Source organism: Alosa pseudoharengus, unplaced genomic scaffold (assembly GCF_046254945.1).
Source record: "Alosa pseudoharengus isolate Yale_2024_CS ecotype anadromous, Long Island Sound unplaced genomic scaffold, YU_APseudo_1.1 YU_APseudo_1.1_scf_5, whole genome shotgun sequence".
Taxonomy (NCBI): Eukaryota; Metazoa; Chordata; class Actinopteri; order Clupeiformes; family Clupeidae; genus Alosa; species Alosa pseudoharengus.
The window spans coordinates 13,238,149-13,256,371 of NW_027468837.1; the positions used below are offsets into that span (position 1 = coordinate 13,238,149).

Below are 18,223 nucleotides of genomic sequence, written 5' to 3' on the forward strand. Positions count from 1 at the left end.
CCCTAAGATCTAAACTAACTTTTCCTGCTGCCTGTTTCCTGTCCAGGCTTTTGTGGATCTATTTTCTGATGTGATAAAGAGTGGGCGTAACCGGCCTCTCCTGCTTCCCTCCTCCACGTGGACACAGGGCAGTTACAGAGGGAGGGCTGCATGCAGCATGGCACAGAGGCTTTATAAAAAACAACGTTTGGGAGCTTAAAGTCTACGTTGACGCCGAGCATGCAGGCTTTCTTCTGAACTTTTGCCACGATGTTGCGAACAAGGCAATTCTCACTTGTGACCACATTTCTCTGACAAAAATAAACAGCAATAGTGAGGGGGAGAGATGGAGAGGGAGGGAGGGAGGGAGAGACGGAAAAACAAAGCAGACATTTTAAGTAGAAGTAACTTTTTAAGCTCTGCTAATGACCCGTTATAAGGGTGGAGCATGCTGTGTGTGTGTGGTTGGTGGTATTATAAGGGGGTCTTCTGCATCTAATATGTTTCACATTTCTTTCCTTATTCCCACATCTCTTTCTCTTCTTTTCCCTCTTTTCTCCCTCTCTCCCTCTCCCTGTCTTTTTCACTCTCTCTCTCTCCTTTTGCCTTGATGTGCTGTAAACAAGCTTAAAAGAGCCCAGCTGTGTGGCGTTATTGTTGGTGTCAGTAGGAAGTGCTGATAGCTTTTGCAGCTGAACAAAAGCTGGATGAGTGAGCTGAGGGGGCTCCAGACTCACTGGCTCCAGCCTAGATTCTCTCCCACAAGCCTTGCCTCCATTGTTCTGCCCCCCGACCCCACTGCCGCCTCCCCTGCCCTCCCTAAACTCTGTCAGCTGCGACCCTGCTGGACACTAGCCGCCTGCAGCAGCACTGCTAGGCTCAAGTGGCTGCCAATGCAATGGGCTAGTCTGCTTTTTAGGGATAGCCGACAGTTTACAATGATGCATTGTGCACACCAAGTCTGAAAAAATTATTTTGAATAGTGTCCTGCATTTCTTAATTCAGGACACTATCCTTACACTGGTGCATTGCTGTAGGCTACATATGTTATAAATTGATGTTCATGTTTTATGCTATTTTATTGTATTTATTTTTTTGTAAATTGATTAAATAAAGATGTAAATATATTTGTAAAAAGATTTTCCAAGGGAGAGCACACTTTTTACTGTAACTTCTTTTTGCCATTTAATTTTCTAAAGATCTAAAAATGCTGCGTAAAAACGTATAGCCTACAGTGTTACGGAATGTAACCAAAACCAAATCCTTAGAGCCTCTGGAACGCAGGGAGTAAAAAAAAGGAACTGGCATATGAAGTCTACATCCACTCCCCTTCTTTCCGGAGGGAAACTGTCTTTTTCCCCTCTCTATGAAAAGAATCTGCTCAGGCAAACTAGCGACAATGGCCGTTTGCAGGTGCGCGCCTCGGTAATCTCATCAGAGGGAGTAAAGTGATAAATGAATAATGATCACGGCGGTCGGTTTGTTCTCAGGGTCCGCGCTGTGCAGGTGAGCGGGGGGAGCCCAGCCTGTTGTTTGTAGTTGCTATGGGGACCGCCCGCGCGGCGCCAGGCTGACAGGCGTCAGGGCAGGGATGAATGGGTGACGTCACGGGGCTGGCGCCTGACAGTCTGCTAGGGCTTGTTTGGACAATCTGGGGAAGATTCAGAGCAGCGCTATGCAATATCAGCGTGTGTGCACTCAAGGCGAAACACACACACGGAGACCATGTGAAAGAATTTCGTGAGACCACAGGGACTCCCTTTTTTACCAACAGAAAAAGTACTTAAAGCAACAGAAAGAAAGCATGTCTATTTTACTTTTTCTTATAGGCTACTGTCAGACAGACCCAAATGTTAGGCTACATTAGCCTACTAATGAATATAAATAGTGTTGTTGTTATTGTGACGTTTGAGAAATATGTATTATTAAATTGCCTAATTAATATCTAATAGTAAATACATCTGGCTCAATTAGGATCTAGATTGTCTGCATCTTTAGGAATAAGTAGGCTAAAGGCGTCTGCCAAATCCATAACCATAAGTAAGCTAATAATTAACCTATCATTAGCTACTATAAAATGTAAGCAAATTATTAAACTATTCATTATATTAATAAATTAGAGATTAGCACAAACGACATTGTTGAAAAGAAAGTAAACGATGGAACGAGTGATCAAGCAATGCTGTTTTCTTCTCAGAACTCAATTTCTTACATTTCATGGAAGTAATGCAGGATAACCAATTTAAAGGTAATAATAGCTACCTATTCATCCTTATTAGCGGACCTCCCACCCCCGACCCCCGGGCACCCTCTACACCTGCAGAGTCCCCAAGCTATGGGCAGCTGGATTTCCACACATCACTAGTAAAAGACACACATTTGTTTCCATTTGTAACACCATCCCCCTACAGATTATAAATTCGATAACCCGTTCTTTTCCCCTATTGGCGGAGAGCGCGACTGCAGGCGGTCCCTCCGCCGGCAATACAGTCCTCCTATTGGTCGGAAAGTGCAAACATGAGTTGCTTTGTCACGCCTCAATGTCCCGGCGCTGATATATAGTGGATGTGCGCGTGGTGGCAAAATACAGAGCTGTCAATACAGCGTTTCTGGAAACTCTTCTTGCGGATTAAAATCACAATCGAATTGGTTGAACAACCATCTCTGAACTTGGTCATCACCAAAACTACTACAGCCAAAATGAAAGTTGTTGGACCTACCTGCGCGCTGAAGAGCAAGGTTGGCGGCGAGGACGTTGTACGTTGCTTGTCCGACCAGAGCCTCACCATATGCAAGATCCCGCTGTTGGACGAACAGATGTCCGCCTTTCTGCAAGACATGAACAACTGTTACAACAAGCTGAAGGAACTCGTACCGACGCTGCCTCCTAACAAGAAGGCCAGCAAGGTGGAGATCCTACAGCACGTCATTGACTACATCTGGGACCTGCAGATCGAGCTGGACGAGCCGGGCAAGAGCCGCCAGGCAGGCAGCAGCATGCCACGCACACCCCTGACCACCCTCAACGCAGAACTTGCCAGCATTTCTGTTGAGGTGAATATCAGCCTGCAATCTAGAATAAAAGACGAGCTGCAAAACTCTTGTTAGCTGGTTATCCTAATCTGTGAAGTGTATGCCTGTGTCATGTAGCATATTTGACTAGCCTACTGTTGTTGTCATGCTGTAAGAAGTGGCAGGCCTACATTACGCTACGATGGGACTTGACACTGACCTGTTTATCTTTATTTTTTGCAGAATGGATGCTCGGATGACAGAATCATGTGCCGTTAGAAGATGCTACCGTTCCAACACCCAGCAGAACAAGCTTTGGGCAAAACTGAACAAGGATGCAGAGTGATGATGATGCTTGATCACTTCGAACAACCTTGAACTGAGTAGGGAAATCCACAGATTCCCGCGTTAGAGTAAAAGACTGTAATGCCTGTGACCCAGGAACGATCAGAGGACCAAGTTGATGCGGCCCGAGTGTCTACAGAAGCCTGAGCAGCCTAAAGGGAACAAATCAATAGATTGCTGTGCGCAGCCGTGGGATCCATGGCCCCTCAGCACGTCTGTCTCCCAGCTCTCCTCCTTCTATTGGGCCCAGAGTAGTTACTTGTTGTAGCTTATACACGTCAAAATTGTTAGTAGGCCTACGTTATTTGGTTGAAAAGGTCAATTTCTCAGATTACTGAGCGAAAATGTGTATTGTATATTACAATGACATAAAATGTGAACGTCATATTGTGTTTTCTACAATGTATCTGAAATGTGTTTTTATTAAAACAAAATTATTGTAATCCTTGACTCAACGGAATCCTTTTTCATGTAGCCTAGACTATCACTGTTTTTGAATATCTAAAGAGGCTAATGTTTGGGTCTTCCACAGTGCTACAGCTTTACACATAGTCCTGGTAGCCCGTAACAAGCTTATTAAATGGGCATTAGGCTTAGGCCTACAGAAATAATAACCTTGGGCATATCATGACTTAAATATTAAATTGGTATCATTTATCCAAATTACAATCCATCTGATTTTCAGTCTAGGCATTTAACATTCCATTGATAGTCAACAGATAGCCCCAGTGCTTAATAGCCAACTGGACCTAGATAATCAAAATGAACAGGCTTTTCAGTTGGTAGGCCTATATTATTGTAAACTAGGCCCTAACCTCTAATCCCAATGTTTAGGTGTGAAATGTGAATATGAACCTTAGCCTATTAAAGGTGGGAAATAAATACATTTCGTGTAGGCTACTGGAGGAAAACAAAAGAATTAAGCTTCATTAATAAACTAGGTCACTATCAAAATAATCAATCATAACGGTAGCGCCCTTATGGACCCTCTCTCAGGTCTTCCTATAGACACGTTGTGATTAATCCCCGGCAGCGCAGGAGTTAACCCGGCCCCAGCGTAGGCTAAGTAAAGGCAGTCCGTTGTAAGATTTATTCTCTCTCCCTAGTGCAATGTTTTCCCTATTTCCCTGCGGTGCGGTTCTCGCAGCTGCAGCCCTCGCACAGTGAGGCACGGCCAGTGTGTGATTGTGTTTGTGTGATAGCTTTGTGCCAAGGGCAGGGAAGGGCGCCGGGGCCCAGACTGAGCGGCGCCGCCGCACACCTGGGGAAGTTCAGGTTAAATAGCTGCACATTCCTCGGCACACAGCTGATTGAAACATTAACAAACAGTAATCCGCAAGCCAGGCTGCAGATGGGCTGGGAACGCAGCCAAGAGAGTCTCTCTCTCTCTCTCTCTCCCTCTCTCTCTCTGTGTAGCAGTCCCACATACTACAACCTTGTGTTAAATAAAAACTTTTTCCTCCATTTAGAGAGCCACCGGTTTGCCTCCAAGCACAAGCCCATGTTGTTCACTTCATTCTAAATAGGGTCTTTTTCGATGGAAACCAATATATGACTTTATGGACAATTTTCTGTTTGCAGAATAATATCGCAGCATTACTTTACTTTGTCTGTTAAGTCTATCTTTCTTACTTAAAAAAAATACGCACATGCATTCGACAGCCGTGGGTAGCCTATATGTAGCCTATATCCTTGCCAACCCCACATTCAATCGTGCCATATTGTTTAGGTAGGCTATAGGTCTAATATGCATAGCGACAATAACAATTCTCCATGCGAATAATCTCTTAAAAAATAAATAAATAAAATCTTATTAGGCTTGTCATCCTTAAGCGACATGAATAAGTAGCCTGGGCTATATGCCGATAATTGATTGTGTCCGTGAACACCACGACAAACAATATGACCATAACATTTCATTACAGTGTAAGCCTACGGTAATGAATATCAATATAGCAGCTCCTCTAATAGCCTATGGTGAATCTCTTCCATGTAGGCTAGTTCCCCCTAGTGGAGGTTTTTAGACCTATGGCTGACCAGCTTCAAAACCTATAAAGCTCAGGCTATTGTGTTTTTACGACACTCTCACAAAACATAATTTATCGCATATAAACATATGTACCCACATCAAATTTAAAATTCAATTTATGATAATTTACAGATCTTTATCTCTATAGGATTGGCTCTGGGTTTAAAAACACAACTGCGACCTCTGGTGGTGTGGTGAAAGGCATCTGATTTTGAACCGTCGCTAGTACACTATAATACGGTAGGCCTACTGCCTTTAGACACAACACAATAATATTGATAATGTACAATAGTTCTGATGGAGCATATATTTGTGACTAATCAGTGTTAAGTGTTTCATTGTAGGGGTAACAATGTACTGTAGGCTACTTTTAATAGTGTTCCTTTCATGGAGGTGTCAGACATGAGTCTGTTATTAAACAGTTTTATGGAAATTCATGGCAGATAGACTGCACAAATATGTCAGAGCAGCCTGCACTGTGCAAGGTGTGGATGTCGGACTCATTTAATTAGTTCTGATAGTCCTAATCTCAGCATTGGCTCCAATGCATTTTGAATATGCGTCCACCAAATTTAAGTAGTGTAAAAAGTGCATAATGACATGCATTCATATTGTTCAGTATGGGGTAACATTTGGTTAAGTTTCCTCTGAGATGGGTGTAGGCTGGGTGTAGATAGAACAGTGCAAAGGAGAGACACTACTAGCCACGCTTAAATAGAAATTTGTATTTACATCAATATGAACATCAAGAGACAGAAAAAAGGGCATTGTAATTCATATCATGTAAAATGACAGCATATTTTCTCATCATATCTACTTAAGTTAATGAACACTTCCTTTCCAGAATGACGGTAAAAACGGTAGAGAAAGTATGTGATCCAGATTTCTCATTGTAAAATATACTTCATCATACTCATTCAAGCCATTAAGATAAAGACACAAAACAATGTTTCCTGAAAGAAGAAAAGAAAAACAAAAAAGATCTGAGTAAAATAACTGATATGTTTGAAGAGTTTTCACTCCCAACTCTCTCCTCACACCCTACTGAGCTTGTAAAATGGTTCAAAATCTCAGCGTTTACCATTTTAAGATGTCCCATTCCAACCACACTCTGCTCATAGATGAGCCACTGGCCACACAGTTACACAAGTGTATACAAACCATATACGGTACAAAATCATAAAATGAAAGCAATATATTCATCTGATGTGTACCCAAACACTCATACACACAAGCACCTAGGTACAAATTACAGTCAATGTCATAAGTTTGTCAAAGTATTGAAAAAAGATCTTTGGATTGCGCATGGTTTTCTTGCAGGTAGATTTCTTACAAAGACTCATCAGCAAAAAAAAAGAAAGAAAGAAAAGAAAATATATATAGCTATATTTTATTTTCAGGAAGAGCTAAGGAGAATGAAGATGATTGTGTGTGTGTGTGTGGGGGGGGGGGGGGGAGATGGAGAAAATCTCATTCTTTCAGCTTATATGATATGGGTAGTCTTCTATATTGGTAATATTGGTACTGTAACTGAAACTGAAAAAAAATCTAATTTCCCAGTTGAGGATCCCCCAAACACATAAATGGCTCCGAACTGCAGAGAGAGAGAGAGAGAGAGAGAGAGAGAGAGAGAGAGAGAGAGAGAGAGAGAGAGAGAGAGAGAGAGAGAGAGAGAGAGAGAGAGAGAGAGGGAAAGGGGGGGGGAAGAGACGAACGAAGACTGTCTGGCCTTGTGTCCGTCTCTAGCACTGTGGTGGTCCTATGAGGGCTGGGAAGAAGGAGGAGGAGGAGGAGGGGGAGGCTGGAGCCCCAGACAGGTACGCGTTCACAAGTAGATGTTCATCAGCGCCACAAGCCAGAACCACCAAAACTGGCTGAGAACTCAAAGCTTGGGTATTGGCCCAGAACACAAGCCTGCAGCACCATATACATCCTACACACACACGCACAGAATTTTGTACAGACAAACTAACACGCAAACTTGTCTACACACCCACACGTTTGCTACGTAGCTTTCATATAGTGGGAAACTGGCCTCCCTCCGATCTCTCCCAAGAGTTCCCCATCTTAACAAATGTCCTTAGCATGAGGTCGTCATATACAGTAGCCATCCTCAGCTCGGAAGAGAGAACACACTTAAATGTACATGAAAGAAAAGTGCCTTATCTAAAAGGAAAGGGGAAAAAACATGGCTTGCTCTCTCACTCTTTCTCCCAAATTAGAATGAAAATAGAACTCCAAATCAATACAGCATTGGCCTAAAATAAACAAAGTGGAGGGAGAGGTTTTGACAGAGCCCTATAATCTGTGAAACAAAAAAAAGCTATAGATAGAACAAAATAATAACATTTTGTATGATACATTTTGTAGCATATTTACAATTCTTACTTAGGAGGAGAGAGATGACAAACATTTGATGTCTAATACTGCAGTACCTTTCTGCCTTGAGTCCATGATGCTTCGCCTTACAGTTTCAGTCAGAAACTCAGAGACAGGATTTTTATTGCTTGCATCTGCATAATATTGAGTTACCTGTGCTTACAGCTCCCAATGGTTTAAGATGGGGCTCAACAGAGAGAAAGACAGAGAGAGAGAAAGAGAGAAAGAAAGAAAGAAAGAAAGAAAGAGAGAGAAAGAGAGCTGGAGAGTGAGAGTTGTATGTCTTAAAAACCCGGCGCTACACACACACCAAATCATCCTGTAAGGCTAGGAAAAAAACAAGGACTAAGAAATATTGCAACAATTCTTTTACAAACCAGCCTTGCGGTAAATGTCCGATAAAGTGCAACCATAGCCAGTTGTACCATGCCCCATGACCCATCCAGAGCGAAAGATGACCACCACCCCGCTGTCACGTTGCAGAACACTGCATGTCAATCTGTGAGCTTATGCGGCACGTCGGACTCCAGCAGTCTTCTGATTGGGGAAACACTCCTGCCCATGACTAAAGCAAGTACACACACACACCCTTACCCACACAAACACATGCATGTGTGTGTGCGCGTGCGTGTGTTCATGGTACTGTTTCTCACATAGAACTGTGATGAAAAGAGTTGCAGAGGCTTCCCTCGAAAGGCTGGTCATGAGACAGACCCAGAGCTCGGCCGATGAGGCAGCGGTGCCCAGGCCTGGTGGAGGTGGGGTGCCCTGCTGCTGGCCATCACAACTTCAGCAATATTTCTGTAAAAGGGGAGATGAGATGTGGGGTCAGGAAAGAAGGACCAGAGAGCAACAGAACCTGCCCAAAACTACATCTACAAACATTTGATAGAAATACACGTGTATGTACACACACACACACACACTAACCAATTTAAGCAAACATACATACACATGCACGCATACATTCTCCAATATAAACACATGATGCAAACTCTACAAACACTGTGGCGTCTCCGTACCTGGTCAGGGCCCATAGGCATGCGTCCCATGCCCATGGAGTTCATCCCCATCTGGCCCATCGGGCCCATTTGCGGCGGGCCGCCTGCTCCGTTGGCTTGGCCCTGCATGGCTCCGTTCATCATCATGCCTCCATACTGCCCCCCGGTGTCGGGCTGCTGAAACTGCTGCTGTTGAGGGTATGAGCTAAAACCAGAGAGGGGAGGGGAATGGTCAGTCAATGTTGCTCCATAAGTGAGAAGTCACTACAATGCTATGGTCACATCGCTGAAACCTTCTATTCTTTGCAAAAAAAACCCAACAGACTGGAGTGTGTGCTGTAATGCAAAAAAATAAAAAAAATGGTCCCCCATGTACAATGTACGAGTACAAATTAATGCTTTAACCCCATGTTAGACTATCACAGAGCAATACACATACATTCTCATTTTAAAATGTTATGTACATAGCAACAGTAATATATTATCATATTATAACACACACACACACACACACACACACACACACACACAGGTTGCTGAATTTGACTTACTTGTTCATGGGCATGCCTCCCTGTCCCCAGCCCTTCATGTCAGCTGACTGGTACATGGGACCGCCCTGTGGGTGCTGTTGCATCATGGGATTCTGAGGTCCTCCCATGCGTGCTGACATCATGCTGTTGGGAGGGCTGCCAGCCGTGCCCGCAAACGAGGGGTCACCCTGCTGGCTCATTCCTACACAGAGAGATCAGACAGACACCGTGTCAGTCTACAGAAGAAACAAGCACAGAACAGTGATGCTGAATAAAGACTATATGGAGCATACAGTACATGCAGGAAAGGAGACAGAAAGGGAAAATAGAGAGATAGAAGGATGGAAAGAGTCCAAGCGGTATAAAATGTATAGAATGAGAAAAGAGCATCCAGATTCTATTCTTCAAAGAGTAACTGACATATCCCGAATGGAAAGTCCTTAAAAAGGTACTGTCAGGTTCTCCACTGATTTCATTTCAAGTTCATTAAAGAGCCTTTAAGGGTTTTGCGTGCCTACAGCACATCTTGAATGTGCCAATGTGCAGGTTGGCGCCTGGCATGGCAGCCTCTGGTATCCGTGTATGAATGCGTGGGTGAATGTGAGGCATTACTTTACTCTGTAAAGCGCTCCGAGTGCTCGGAGGAGTGGAAAAGCGATATATAGATAGTCCATTTGCCATTCACAAAGAGTAACTGAGGCAATTCGGGGGAAATGGGAAAATAAAAAGATCTACGGCTCCTCACCGTAGTTCCCTCCGTAGGGGAAGGGCTGCTGGCCAGGCTGGCTCATGGGGGGGCCAGCCATGGGGTTGTCCATGCCAGCGGGGGCAGTGACGTTGGGCGGCGGGCTGAAGCCTGTGGCCGGTCCTCCCTGCTGCTGTTGCTGCTGCTGCTGTTGTTGTTGCTGCTGCTGCATGAGCATCATCATCCTCTGCCTGCGCATCTGGAGAGTGACCATCTCCCGATTGCGCTGGGCCATCATCTGAGCGTTCAGGAAGCCAGGCTGATGGGGAGACGGAGGGAGGGGAGCAGAGATCAGTCATTTCACATCAGTTTCAGGAAGTTATGTAAAACATGGGGGGGTGTGGGGGGGGGGTGTTGCTGACAACACAGCCTCACCAACATAGCAGCCACTGTGATGACAGAGTTCAACTTGCCAAAAATGTGGCCAAGAAGAGTGTTAAAATGAGAGCCCACAAACCCAGACCAACTAGCTTTCACTGTAAGATGAAATATCAGAGTTACTTTGCTACTATATCTATTTAAATCAGTCATGAATTGGTAAAAGCCTGTGAGTGTAATACAAAAGTATCCTTTACACCTGTTTGCTTTTCTCCTCGGTAGGCTAATCATATAGGCAAACATATTTTAACAGCACAATTCAAATATATTTTATTTAATATACTTTATTAGAGATGTCCGATAATATCGGCCCACCGATATTATCGGCCCGATATTAGCATAAAAATGTAATATCTGTTAATATCGTTATCGGATTTTTTTTGCCTTAAAACCGATAAAATAATGCTTGCGTTACACCAGGTTACACCCAAATAGTGCCTATGCGCTCCTGAAGCGTTTACCGGCGCACAGATGATGACCTCATCAAGCTGCGTCTTGAAGCATACAAACAAGCGTGGATGGCTGCAGTAACAAACTTGCTAGCTCTGTTTCAACATTATGTCTGTGGTTTGGAATTGGCCATGGCCGTCGTAGCCCCTTGAGTTGGCCGTGACGCCCCTTTGAAAATCAGAGGTTTACAGGCCACGGTGGCCTTGGTGCCCCCTTCTTTAAATATTCTGCTTTGCGTCCTACTAATAGCGATATATATACCTATGGCCAAATTACGCAGTGGAGAAAGTGACAGCGCAAGAAAGTGCGTCCAAATTAACCCATTCTTCTCAGTTGAACTACTCGCGAAGTAGCCTACTCATCACACAGACATCACAAGTATCACATGAAAGAGCTTTTTCTCAGCTTTTAAACGATGTTAGCCGCTAATTGCTGTGGTGAACGGTTCGCGAGAAAAGTAAATAATACCATTCAATCATAAATTCTACTGAAGGTTTTGCGTCCATCTCCCTATCCATTCATCTCGGTGGAATACTTCAGAACCCTTCGTTTAACATATGACAAACCATATATCAGAATAAACAGCAGACCTTACCGAACAGAAAGGTGTACATCAGTCCCCTGTACAGTTAGCCGTTCCAGACTAATCCCGTTTTGAATTTGCAGTAAATTTCAACATACATGGATGTCTCCAAATTTGGGATTTAAGTTTTACACTGTGTTTAAATTGTTCCACATTATTTCATAACGGGCCAAATACAAAACAAATATTACAAATGTCGCATAGATATCAGTAAATCAGAGGACAGCTGACTGTAAGAGTTTGTGAAAGTAGCCTTAATGATCACAAAATGCTAAGCATGCATCTAGGCTATTTGAGTTTCTTAAAGCTGAGCTGTGCTTAAATTGTTCAATACATGATTTCATAACAGGCCAAATGTAAAATAAATGTTAAATATAGCCTAGATATCTGAAAATATTAGATGATCAGATGATTTACAGTTATATGTAATATGTCATGTTTTATGTTTTTGTATACAGTGATGCAGGTCTACTGCAGTGAATACAACTTTGATCATTTTTATAGCCTACTACTGTATAGTTAACTTTGGCCTTGGTGCCCTGACATGTGGCCTTTGTGCCCCCCACCAAATATGCCCAACTGAAGGCCAAGTGGCCTTGCCCCTAAAATGGTGAAATTCCAAGCCTGATTGTGGATATGGCCCGTTATGTACTTCACCTCAAGCCTGAAGTATTTTTTGTAGCTCAAACAAATGTTTTCAAAATTGTGCAGTATAGTTGCTTGCCACATTGTAATTGACTCATATTTGTGCATTCATTCAATTAAGGTGATTGAGTTTTCAAATTTGCCCTATTTGTTGTGGGCATTGTCAAAATTATCTCAGGGAGAGTGTAATCCAAACTGTTGTTTGAGACAATTAAAAAATAAAAAATAAACATGGCACTTTTTCCCTAAATTAAGTTGAAGTATTTTTCTTATTTTGCACAGACAATGTTAACATTTGGAAAGCCTTGTTGCATTCAAGAATGCATCCAGTGGGGCATCACAATAACATTAAGCATGTTGTGTTAATTCCACAACAGGAGATATGTGATGTTACCTAAATTAGTTTTGAGGAAAAATAACCCACATATCGACATCGGTATCGGCTGATATCGGAATCGAAATTTGGAGTTGGACAATATCGGCATATCGGATATCGGCAAAAAAGCCAATATCGGACATCCCTATACTTTATTATTATTTAACACACTTCTGTAGGCTATGTTGTCATAGCTAGAATAAGCATTAAGTGGCTATGGATTGAAAAGCAGTCACTTCCAATCCATTGCCAGCTGATTCTTCTGCTTTGCATTGCTAGAAGTCTGGTTATAACTTCACCATACAGACAATGCCACCTAAAAACAATGGCTATATTATGGATAAACCTATATTGAGGCTACATATAGCCTATGCATATCCACTCAGCGACAGAGCAGGCTATCTGTTTTCTCAGCCGACCATCTCATGTCATGTCCTGCAACATTGTGGCTACATAAACGAATGCTAGGTTTTTTCTAACTTGTGTACTCGATTTACAGTGCATTTGCTTTGCTTGTAAATTAAGTTGTAGGCCTATTTTCCTTGTCCAATGTAATTGTTGAACAATGCTGGAAAATGCCAGAAATGAATATAGGCGAAAGTTTCCGTGTCATGTCATACCCCTCGTCCTGTTGCTACTCTGGTAGTCTCACCAAAAGATGCAACAGCTGGCAGGACATCATTGTGTTAACTGAGCTGTTAAGATATATAGAACATTTACTTCCGTGTAGTAGGCTACATAGGCCAGTCGTTACTTTTATAATCGCGGGGAAACGTAGCAATGCATTCTGTAGCTATTTCCTTTCTTCCACGCCGTTGTGCTCTGTACTTTCTCCTCCATTAAACTTGTACTCGTAACGAAAGGCAATTGAAAATGTAGCGGAGTAAAGAGTAGATTACTGGCTCAAAAATGTACTTGAGTAAGAGTAGAAGTATTTTTACTCATGTGCATTACTTGTAACGTGTTACCCCTGCTCGTACCTGTCCTCCCATTGCTGGCTGCATGCCCGGCCTCAGCGCTGGGTTGGCCCCAGGGCCTCCCTCCATCTTCATGGCCATAGCCTGTCTGTTCTGGTTCATGAACTGGGGCAGGGAGGAAGGCACAACATCAGCATCTCATACATCGTCTCCATGCCGACAGAAATGCATTCTGAACACAGCGTTATTTGGCCCTTGGCATCCCATTTAGCCTGTTTGTTTATGCTTTGTATGCATACAGTACAGGCAGCATGTCGTATCACACTAAAAAGTGTGATGCCAGTAGAATAATTATAGCAGAATAGTTAGTTCCATGAGTGTGATGCTGGGAATGTCAGTAGAACTGCATTGCGAGTGTGTGTATATATGCGTATGTGTACATGCATTTAGTTCTCTGTGTTGAATAACAGCATGCAGTTCCATGAGTGTAGAACTGTATTGCAAAAAGTAAGTGTATGTGTGTGTGTATGTGTATATAGTTCTGGGAGTTGAGTAACATCATGCAGTTCCATGAGTGTAGAACTGTATTGCAAGTGTGTGTATGTGTGTGTGTGTATATAGTTCTGGGAGTTGAGTAACAGCATGTAGGCCAGGGTTCCATACCTGCTGTCCCTGTAGCCTCTGCTGCAGCTGCATGCGGAGCGGCTTGGTGGCACTCATCATGCGCGGATGCATCATGTTGGCGCGCGGGGGCCCCCCCATGCTCCCCATGGGGCCCATGCCGGGGAAGCCTCCCTGCTGGCCCATCTGGTTCATCATGGGGTTGAAGCCCCCACCAGACTGGCCTGGCATGGGACCACCAGGACCGCCAGGACCGCTGGGACCACCGCCGGGCCCGTAGCCGGCCTGCATGGGCCCCATGCCGGAGGGAGGCCCTGGGTAGCCCTGGCTGTACATGGGCTTGGCCTCCATCCCCATGGGGGGCTCTGGGCCGGAGAAGGACTCGGGCGGATGGGGCGGATGGGGCTGGCGCTGCTGTGGCGGCTGCTGCTGATCTCCGTGACCCTGTGAAGGAAGAGGGAGAGGAGTTACATCAGGTGGATCTACTGTGATTTTACGGGGGGCAACGTCTACTGGGGGGCAAATACTGCCAAAGTACTCCCTGAACACTGCAATGGATAGGGACTCTGAGAAAGCAAACAGATCCCTGAGCAACCCAAATTCTCTTGCCTGGCTGACTAGGTCAGGGATGCCTAGTGCGCGGTCGATCTCCTCGAGTGCGATGACATCTGTGTTTTTGAGCAACGAGTCCAGCTGGTCCAGGAGGGCACGCTCGTCGTTCTGACCCTGGCTGGTGGAAGGGGGAACCAGCAGCTCGTCCAGAGGATTACCAAACTGTTGCCTGGACACCACACAAGGACGCACACTTTAATAAAACGGTCTGACTGCAGTTTCTAATGAAATCATCTCTGATTCTGTACGCGACACACATTTAAGAGCTCAAGGCGCACATGCTGAGGCCCTGGAGCCGGTGGGGTGGAGGCTCACCTGTTATTGGTCGGTGGTCTGTCCATCCCCATGCCTCTCTCGGGCCAGGAGGGCGACTGGGACGGATGACCCTGTCCTCTGAAGGCGTTCATGCCCATGTGGACATCATTAGGACCTACATAATGCAACACCACAACACAACAGCAGAGTGAATGGAAGGGACTAATATCTACTACATGCCAACCTGAAACACAACTCCCATCAACCCTCACCAAATCAATTTGATATCCAAAAGCCATATGATTACATCCCCTCCCTCTTATCTCTTAGAACATATCCTGCTCTTTACCCATTTCCATGAGCTGCTGTTGTAGAATGGAGCGGGGGGCCGGCAGGCTGTTGGACCGGTTTACCATGGGCCCTCCCATCATGCCTTTAGGGTGGTGGCCCATGTTTGGATGCCCTGCTGGGCCTATGGGACTGGCACTCGACCTCTGCATGCCCCAGTCGCCTGGGCCCACCATGGGCTGCTGCTGAGGCATTCCCATGCCTCTGTTCATGCCACCTAAAAGACAAGACACACAGAAAGCACAGCACAGTTTTATATACCAACAAATCATATAAATTCAGCCTGGATTTGAAACCATAGATGTATAAAGATAAACAAATGTGAGTACTGACCACCAAGACCCATAGATATTGCCTCCACGTTTAAGACATTTAAGATGTGTGCTATCTAGTATTTTCACCCTCTGCCCCTCGTTGCAGACAGAGTGCAGTTAACGTCAGTGTCCAGCAGGGGGACTCACCCATGCTCAGTGCACTGTCTGCACTCTCCTGCTTGATCAGGCCAGGACATGGAGCGCTCCTGCGGCCGGTTCCCCCGATGCCAACTGGGGGCTTGCTGTCCACGGACATCGCCCTCTGGAAGGGGGTCCGCTGCGCTGGGCCCCCACACAAGGCGTCCCTGTCTATAACACACACACAAAACACACACAAAGCGAGATTATATATTAATATGTGCCTCTAAAATATTCTTTCATTTCTGTTTTAACAGTCCCCTAACCCAAGCCAAGATGACTTTCTGTCATTGTGTGATAAACAATAAAGCTTTCTGAAAAATTGAATCCTTGAATATACTTCCTGTGCACTTATGACCCAAATCTTAGAATTAGAGAAGTATCATTAGAGAAATAATTAGAATTAATTAATCTTAATTAGAATTGAAAAACTGTCCATCACATCAATCTGTTAAGGGAAGGACAAATGGGCTATCAAGTAGTTTAAATAACTTCACATGAACCACCCTAACTGTAAATTATTTAGGCCATAGTGTAGCATAGCGATAAATCGTCAATAGTTGGCCATTCCAGATCTAGCAACTGGACTGCGGGTGTTTACATGTACTCTCTGTGGTTACCATGGGCACTGTTGTTAGGTCCGTTGCCCTGCTTGTTGGCTCCATCTGGTCCTCCTGCGTTGCCATGATCCCTGAACATCCCTCCAGCAGAGCTCCGGTAGCCTCCAAGGATAGACTCCAGGCTGTCCAGCTAAGAAAGAGAGACGAGAGTAACAATGGGTCAGCGAATCAATTCTGAACAAACCAGTCAATGTAGCCTCCAGTGTGAGTACAATCAATGAAAACTACTGTGCCAGTTCACCTCCACATGAACTCCAATAATAGAAATGTCTACATTTCAATTAAAAAAACACCAATACATCCTAGGATGTACTGCAAATTATATCAAAGAATTTACACTTCTAGATTCACAATTTACACTTTTACAAAAAGTAACCAGAAATTTCTATCTAGAACATATCTTGAGGGGCCTTTTCTTTACCTCATCTGGTTGTTCCATCTTGACTTTGCCCTCCATGCCCGCGGTGTTGGTGGAGGAGATGCCAGCTCCAGGTGCCGCTCCCGCTCCCGAGCCCCCTCCACCCTCCAGCTCCTCTGGCTTGGGCTTGCTGTCCAGGGCCCCTGGCCGCTCTTTGGAGTCGTCCTTGTTGAGGAGGTAGTGGAGGAGCGCGTGGGTCTTCTCCTTCTTGGGGCTGTGCTGCTCCTGCTTCACCTCTGCTCCTCCGGCCGCTCCTCCTCTCTGGGCCTCAGCTGCCGCCGCCGCCGCCGCCGCTGCAGCAGCGGCCACCTCCAGGGGGACCTTGCCGGTGGCCTCGGCCGTGATGCGGGCCACGTCGTCTGGGGTGTTGCCGTTCTGCAGCAGCTTGTGGAGGATGCGGTGCTTCTCCTGCAGGGAGTGGGTGGAGTGGTTGCCGGGGCCGCCCAGGCCCGCCGTGGACGAGACGCCCCCAGAGCCCTGGTGGGGACACTGCATGGCGCCAGAGGCGGAGGAAGTTGCCGACGACGAGGAGGAGACGCCAGTCGAGGTCGGGCTGGTCATGCCCGCCGACTCCTTGGCATCCATGCCCATGGGTGTGGACGCTCGGCCAGACTGAGAGGACTGGGACGGGCCTCCAGGACCTCCAGGGCCACCCATTCCACCACCGCCACCGCCACCTCCACCACCTCCTCCTCCTCCTCCTGCGCCTCCCAAACTCAGGTCATCGGTGGGGGAGGTGAGGAGCTGGAGGAGCTTCTTGTGGTTTGCCTTGTCAGGGACTCTGCGGTTGGGCTCTGCTCCTCCTCCTCCTCCTCCACCACAGCTCTCTTTGCAGGACTGCTGACCCTCAGCCTTCACGGTGCCCTCTGGTGGCGAAGTGTGCTGATGCGCCGGCTGCTCGGACGCGTTGCCACCGTGCGCGGCAGCCGGGCTCTTCGAGTCGGAGTGTGGCGGCGCCGGCTTGCAGGGCCCGTTCTGGTTGGGGTTCTGGCCATGGGGGTGGCCGTGCGGGCCGTGCGGACCATGCGGGCCATGTGGACCGTGCGGGCCACCAGGGTTGCTGGGGGACGAGTCGGGCTTGTGGGCCGGCGAGGAGAGCGTGGAGGGCAGCGAGGAGGAGCCCACGCCTTCGCTGATGGCCTGCAGGGCGTTCAGAGAGCTGCTGGAGAAGCTGCCACCTCCTGAGCCTCCGCCTGAACCACCGCCCACTGACCCCATAGGAGAATGCAGTCCTACAGAGAGAGGGGGGAGGGGCAGATATCAGACATCAGCTACAGTGGACGTTTGTCTACGTCAAAGTCAGAGTCTGAAAACCTCAGACAAAAGCCTTGACCACAAATTCAGCCACACAGTACATACTAATTTGTGCAGGAAAACTCTCAAAATGTGTACACAAGAAAACAAAATAGAAAAGACTGATTTTCTGATTTATTTTTCCAACAATGACCCAAATTAAAAAATATAAAAGAGGCAGCATCAATTGAATCATTGATGATTTGTGAGGGGCACAGCTGTTCCAGAGACACAG

The 18,223-nt window shown here is 45.8% G+C and overlaps 2 protein-coding genes across 2 annotated transcripts in view; one reads left to right on the forward strand and one right to left on the reverse strand.

Moving 5' to 3' along the window:
- The first annotated feature begins 2,571 nt into the window (after positions 1–2,571).
- On the forward strand, positions 2,572–3,779 carry LOC143104604 (DNA-binding protein inhibitor ID-1-like). The gene is made up of 2 exons (XM_076268723.1): positions 2,572–3,033; positions 3,235–3,779. Exons 1-2 carry the CDS (start codon positions 2,680–2,682, stop codon positions 3,268–3,270), a joined length of 390 nt encoding a protein of 129 aa, XP_076124838.1. The 5' UTR covers positions 2,572–2,679; the 3' UTR covers positions 3,271–3,779.
- A 2,291-nt stretch (positions 3,780–6,070) lies between these two features.
- ncoa3 (nuclear receptor coactivator 3) overlaps positions 6,071–18,223 on the reverse strand; it is a 43,397-nt gene continuing 31,244 nt past the window's right edge. Inside the window, exons 13-24 of the mRNA XM_076268721.1 lie at positions 16,699–17,927; positions 16,278–16,407; positions 15,667–15,828; positions 15,207–15,422; positions 14,918–15,032; positions 14,600–14,771; positions 14,033–14,434; positions 13,433–13,534; positions 10,021–10,279; positions 9,297–9,477; positions 8,767–8,950; positions 6,071–8,545 (exon numbers count right to left, since the gene is read on the reverse strand). Of these exons, the coding sequence (XP_076124836.1) occupies positions 8,534–8,545; positions 8,767–8,950; positions 9,297–9,477; positions 10,021–10,279; positions 13,433–13,534; positions 14,033–14,434; positions 14,600–14,771; positions 14,918–15,032; positions 15,207–15,422; positions 15,667–15,828; positions 16,278–16,407; positions 16,699–17,927 (3,164 nt within the window). The 3' untranslated portion in view covers positions 6,071–8,533. The remainder of the gene's footprint in view (positions 8,546–8,766; positions 8,951–9,296; positions 9,478–10,020; positions 10,280–13,432; positions 13,535–14,032; positions 14,435–14,599; positions 14,772–14,917; positions 15,033–15,206; positions 15,423–15,666; positions 15,829–16,277; positions 16,408–16,698; positions 17,928–18,223) is intronic.

What these genes read in the sequence shown, in the direction of transcription:
- LOC143104604 (XM_076268723.1), top strand. Translation starts at nt 2,680, where the DNA reads ATGAAAGTTGTTGGACCTACCTGCGCGCTGAAGAGCAAGGTTGGCGGC. An exon ending in TTGCCAGCATTTCTGTTGAG is followed by an intron (nt 3,034 to 3,234) that starts GTGAATATCAGC and finishes TATTTTTTGCAG; the next exon opens with AATGGATGCTCGGATGACAG.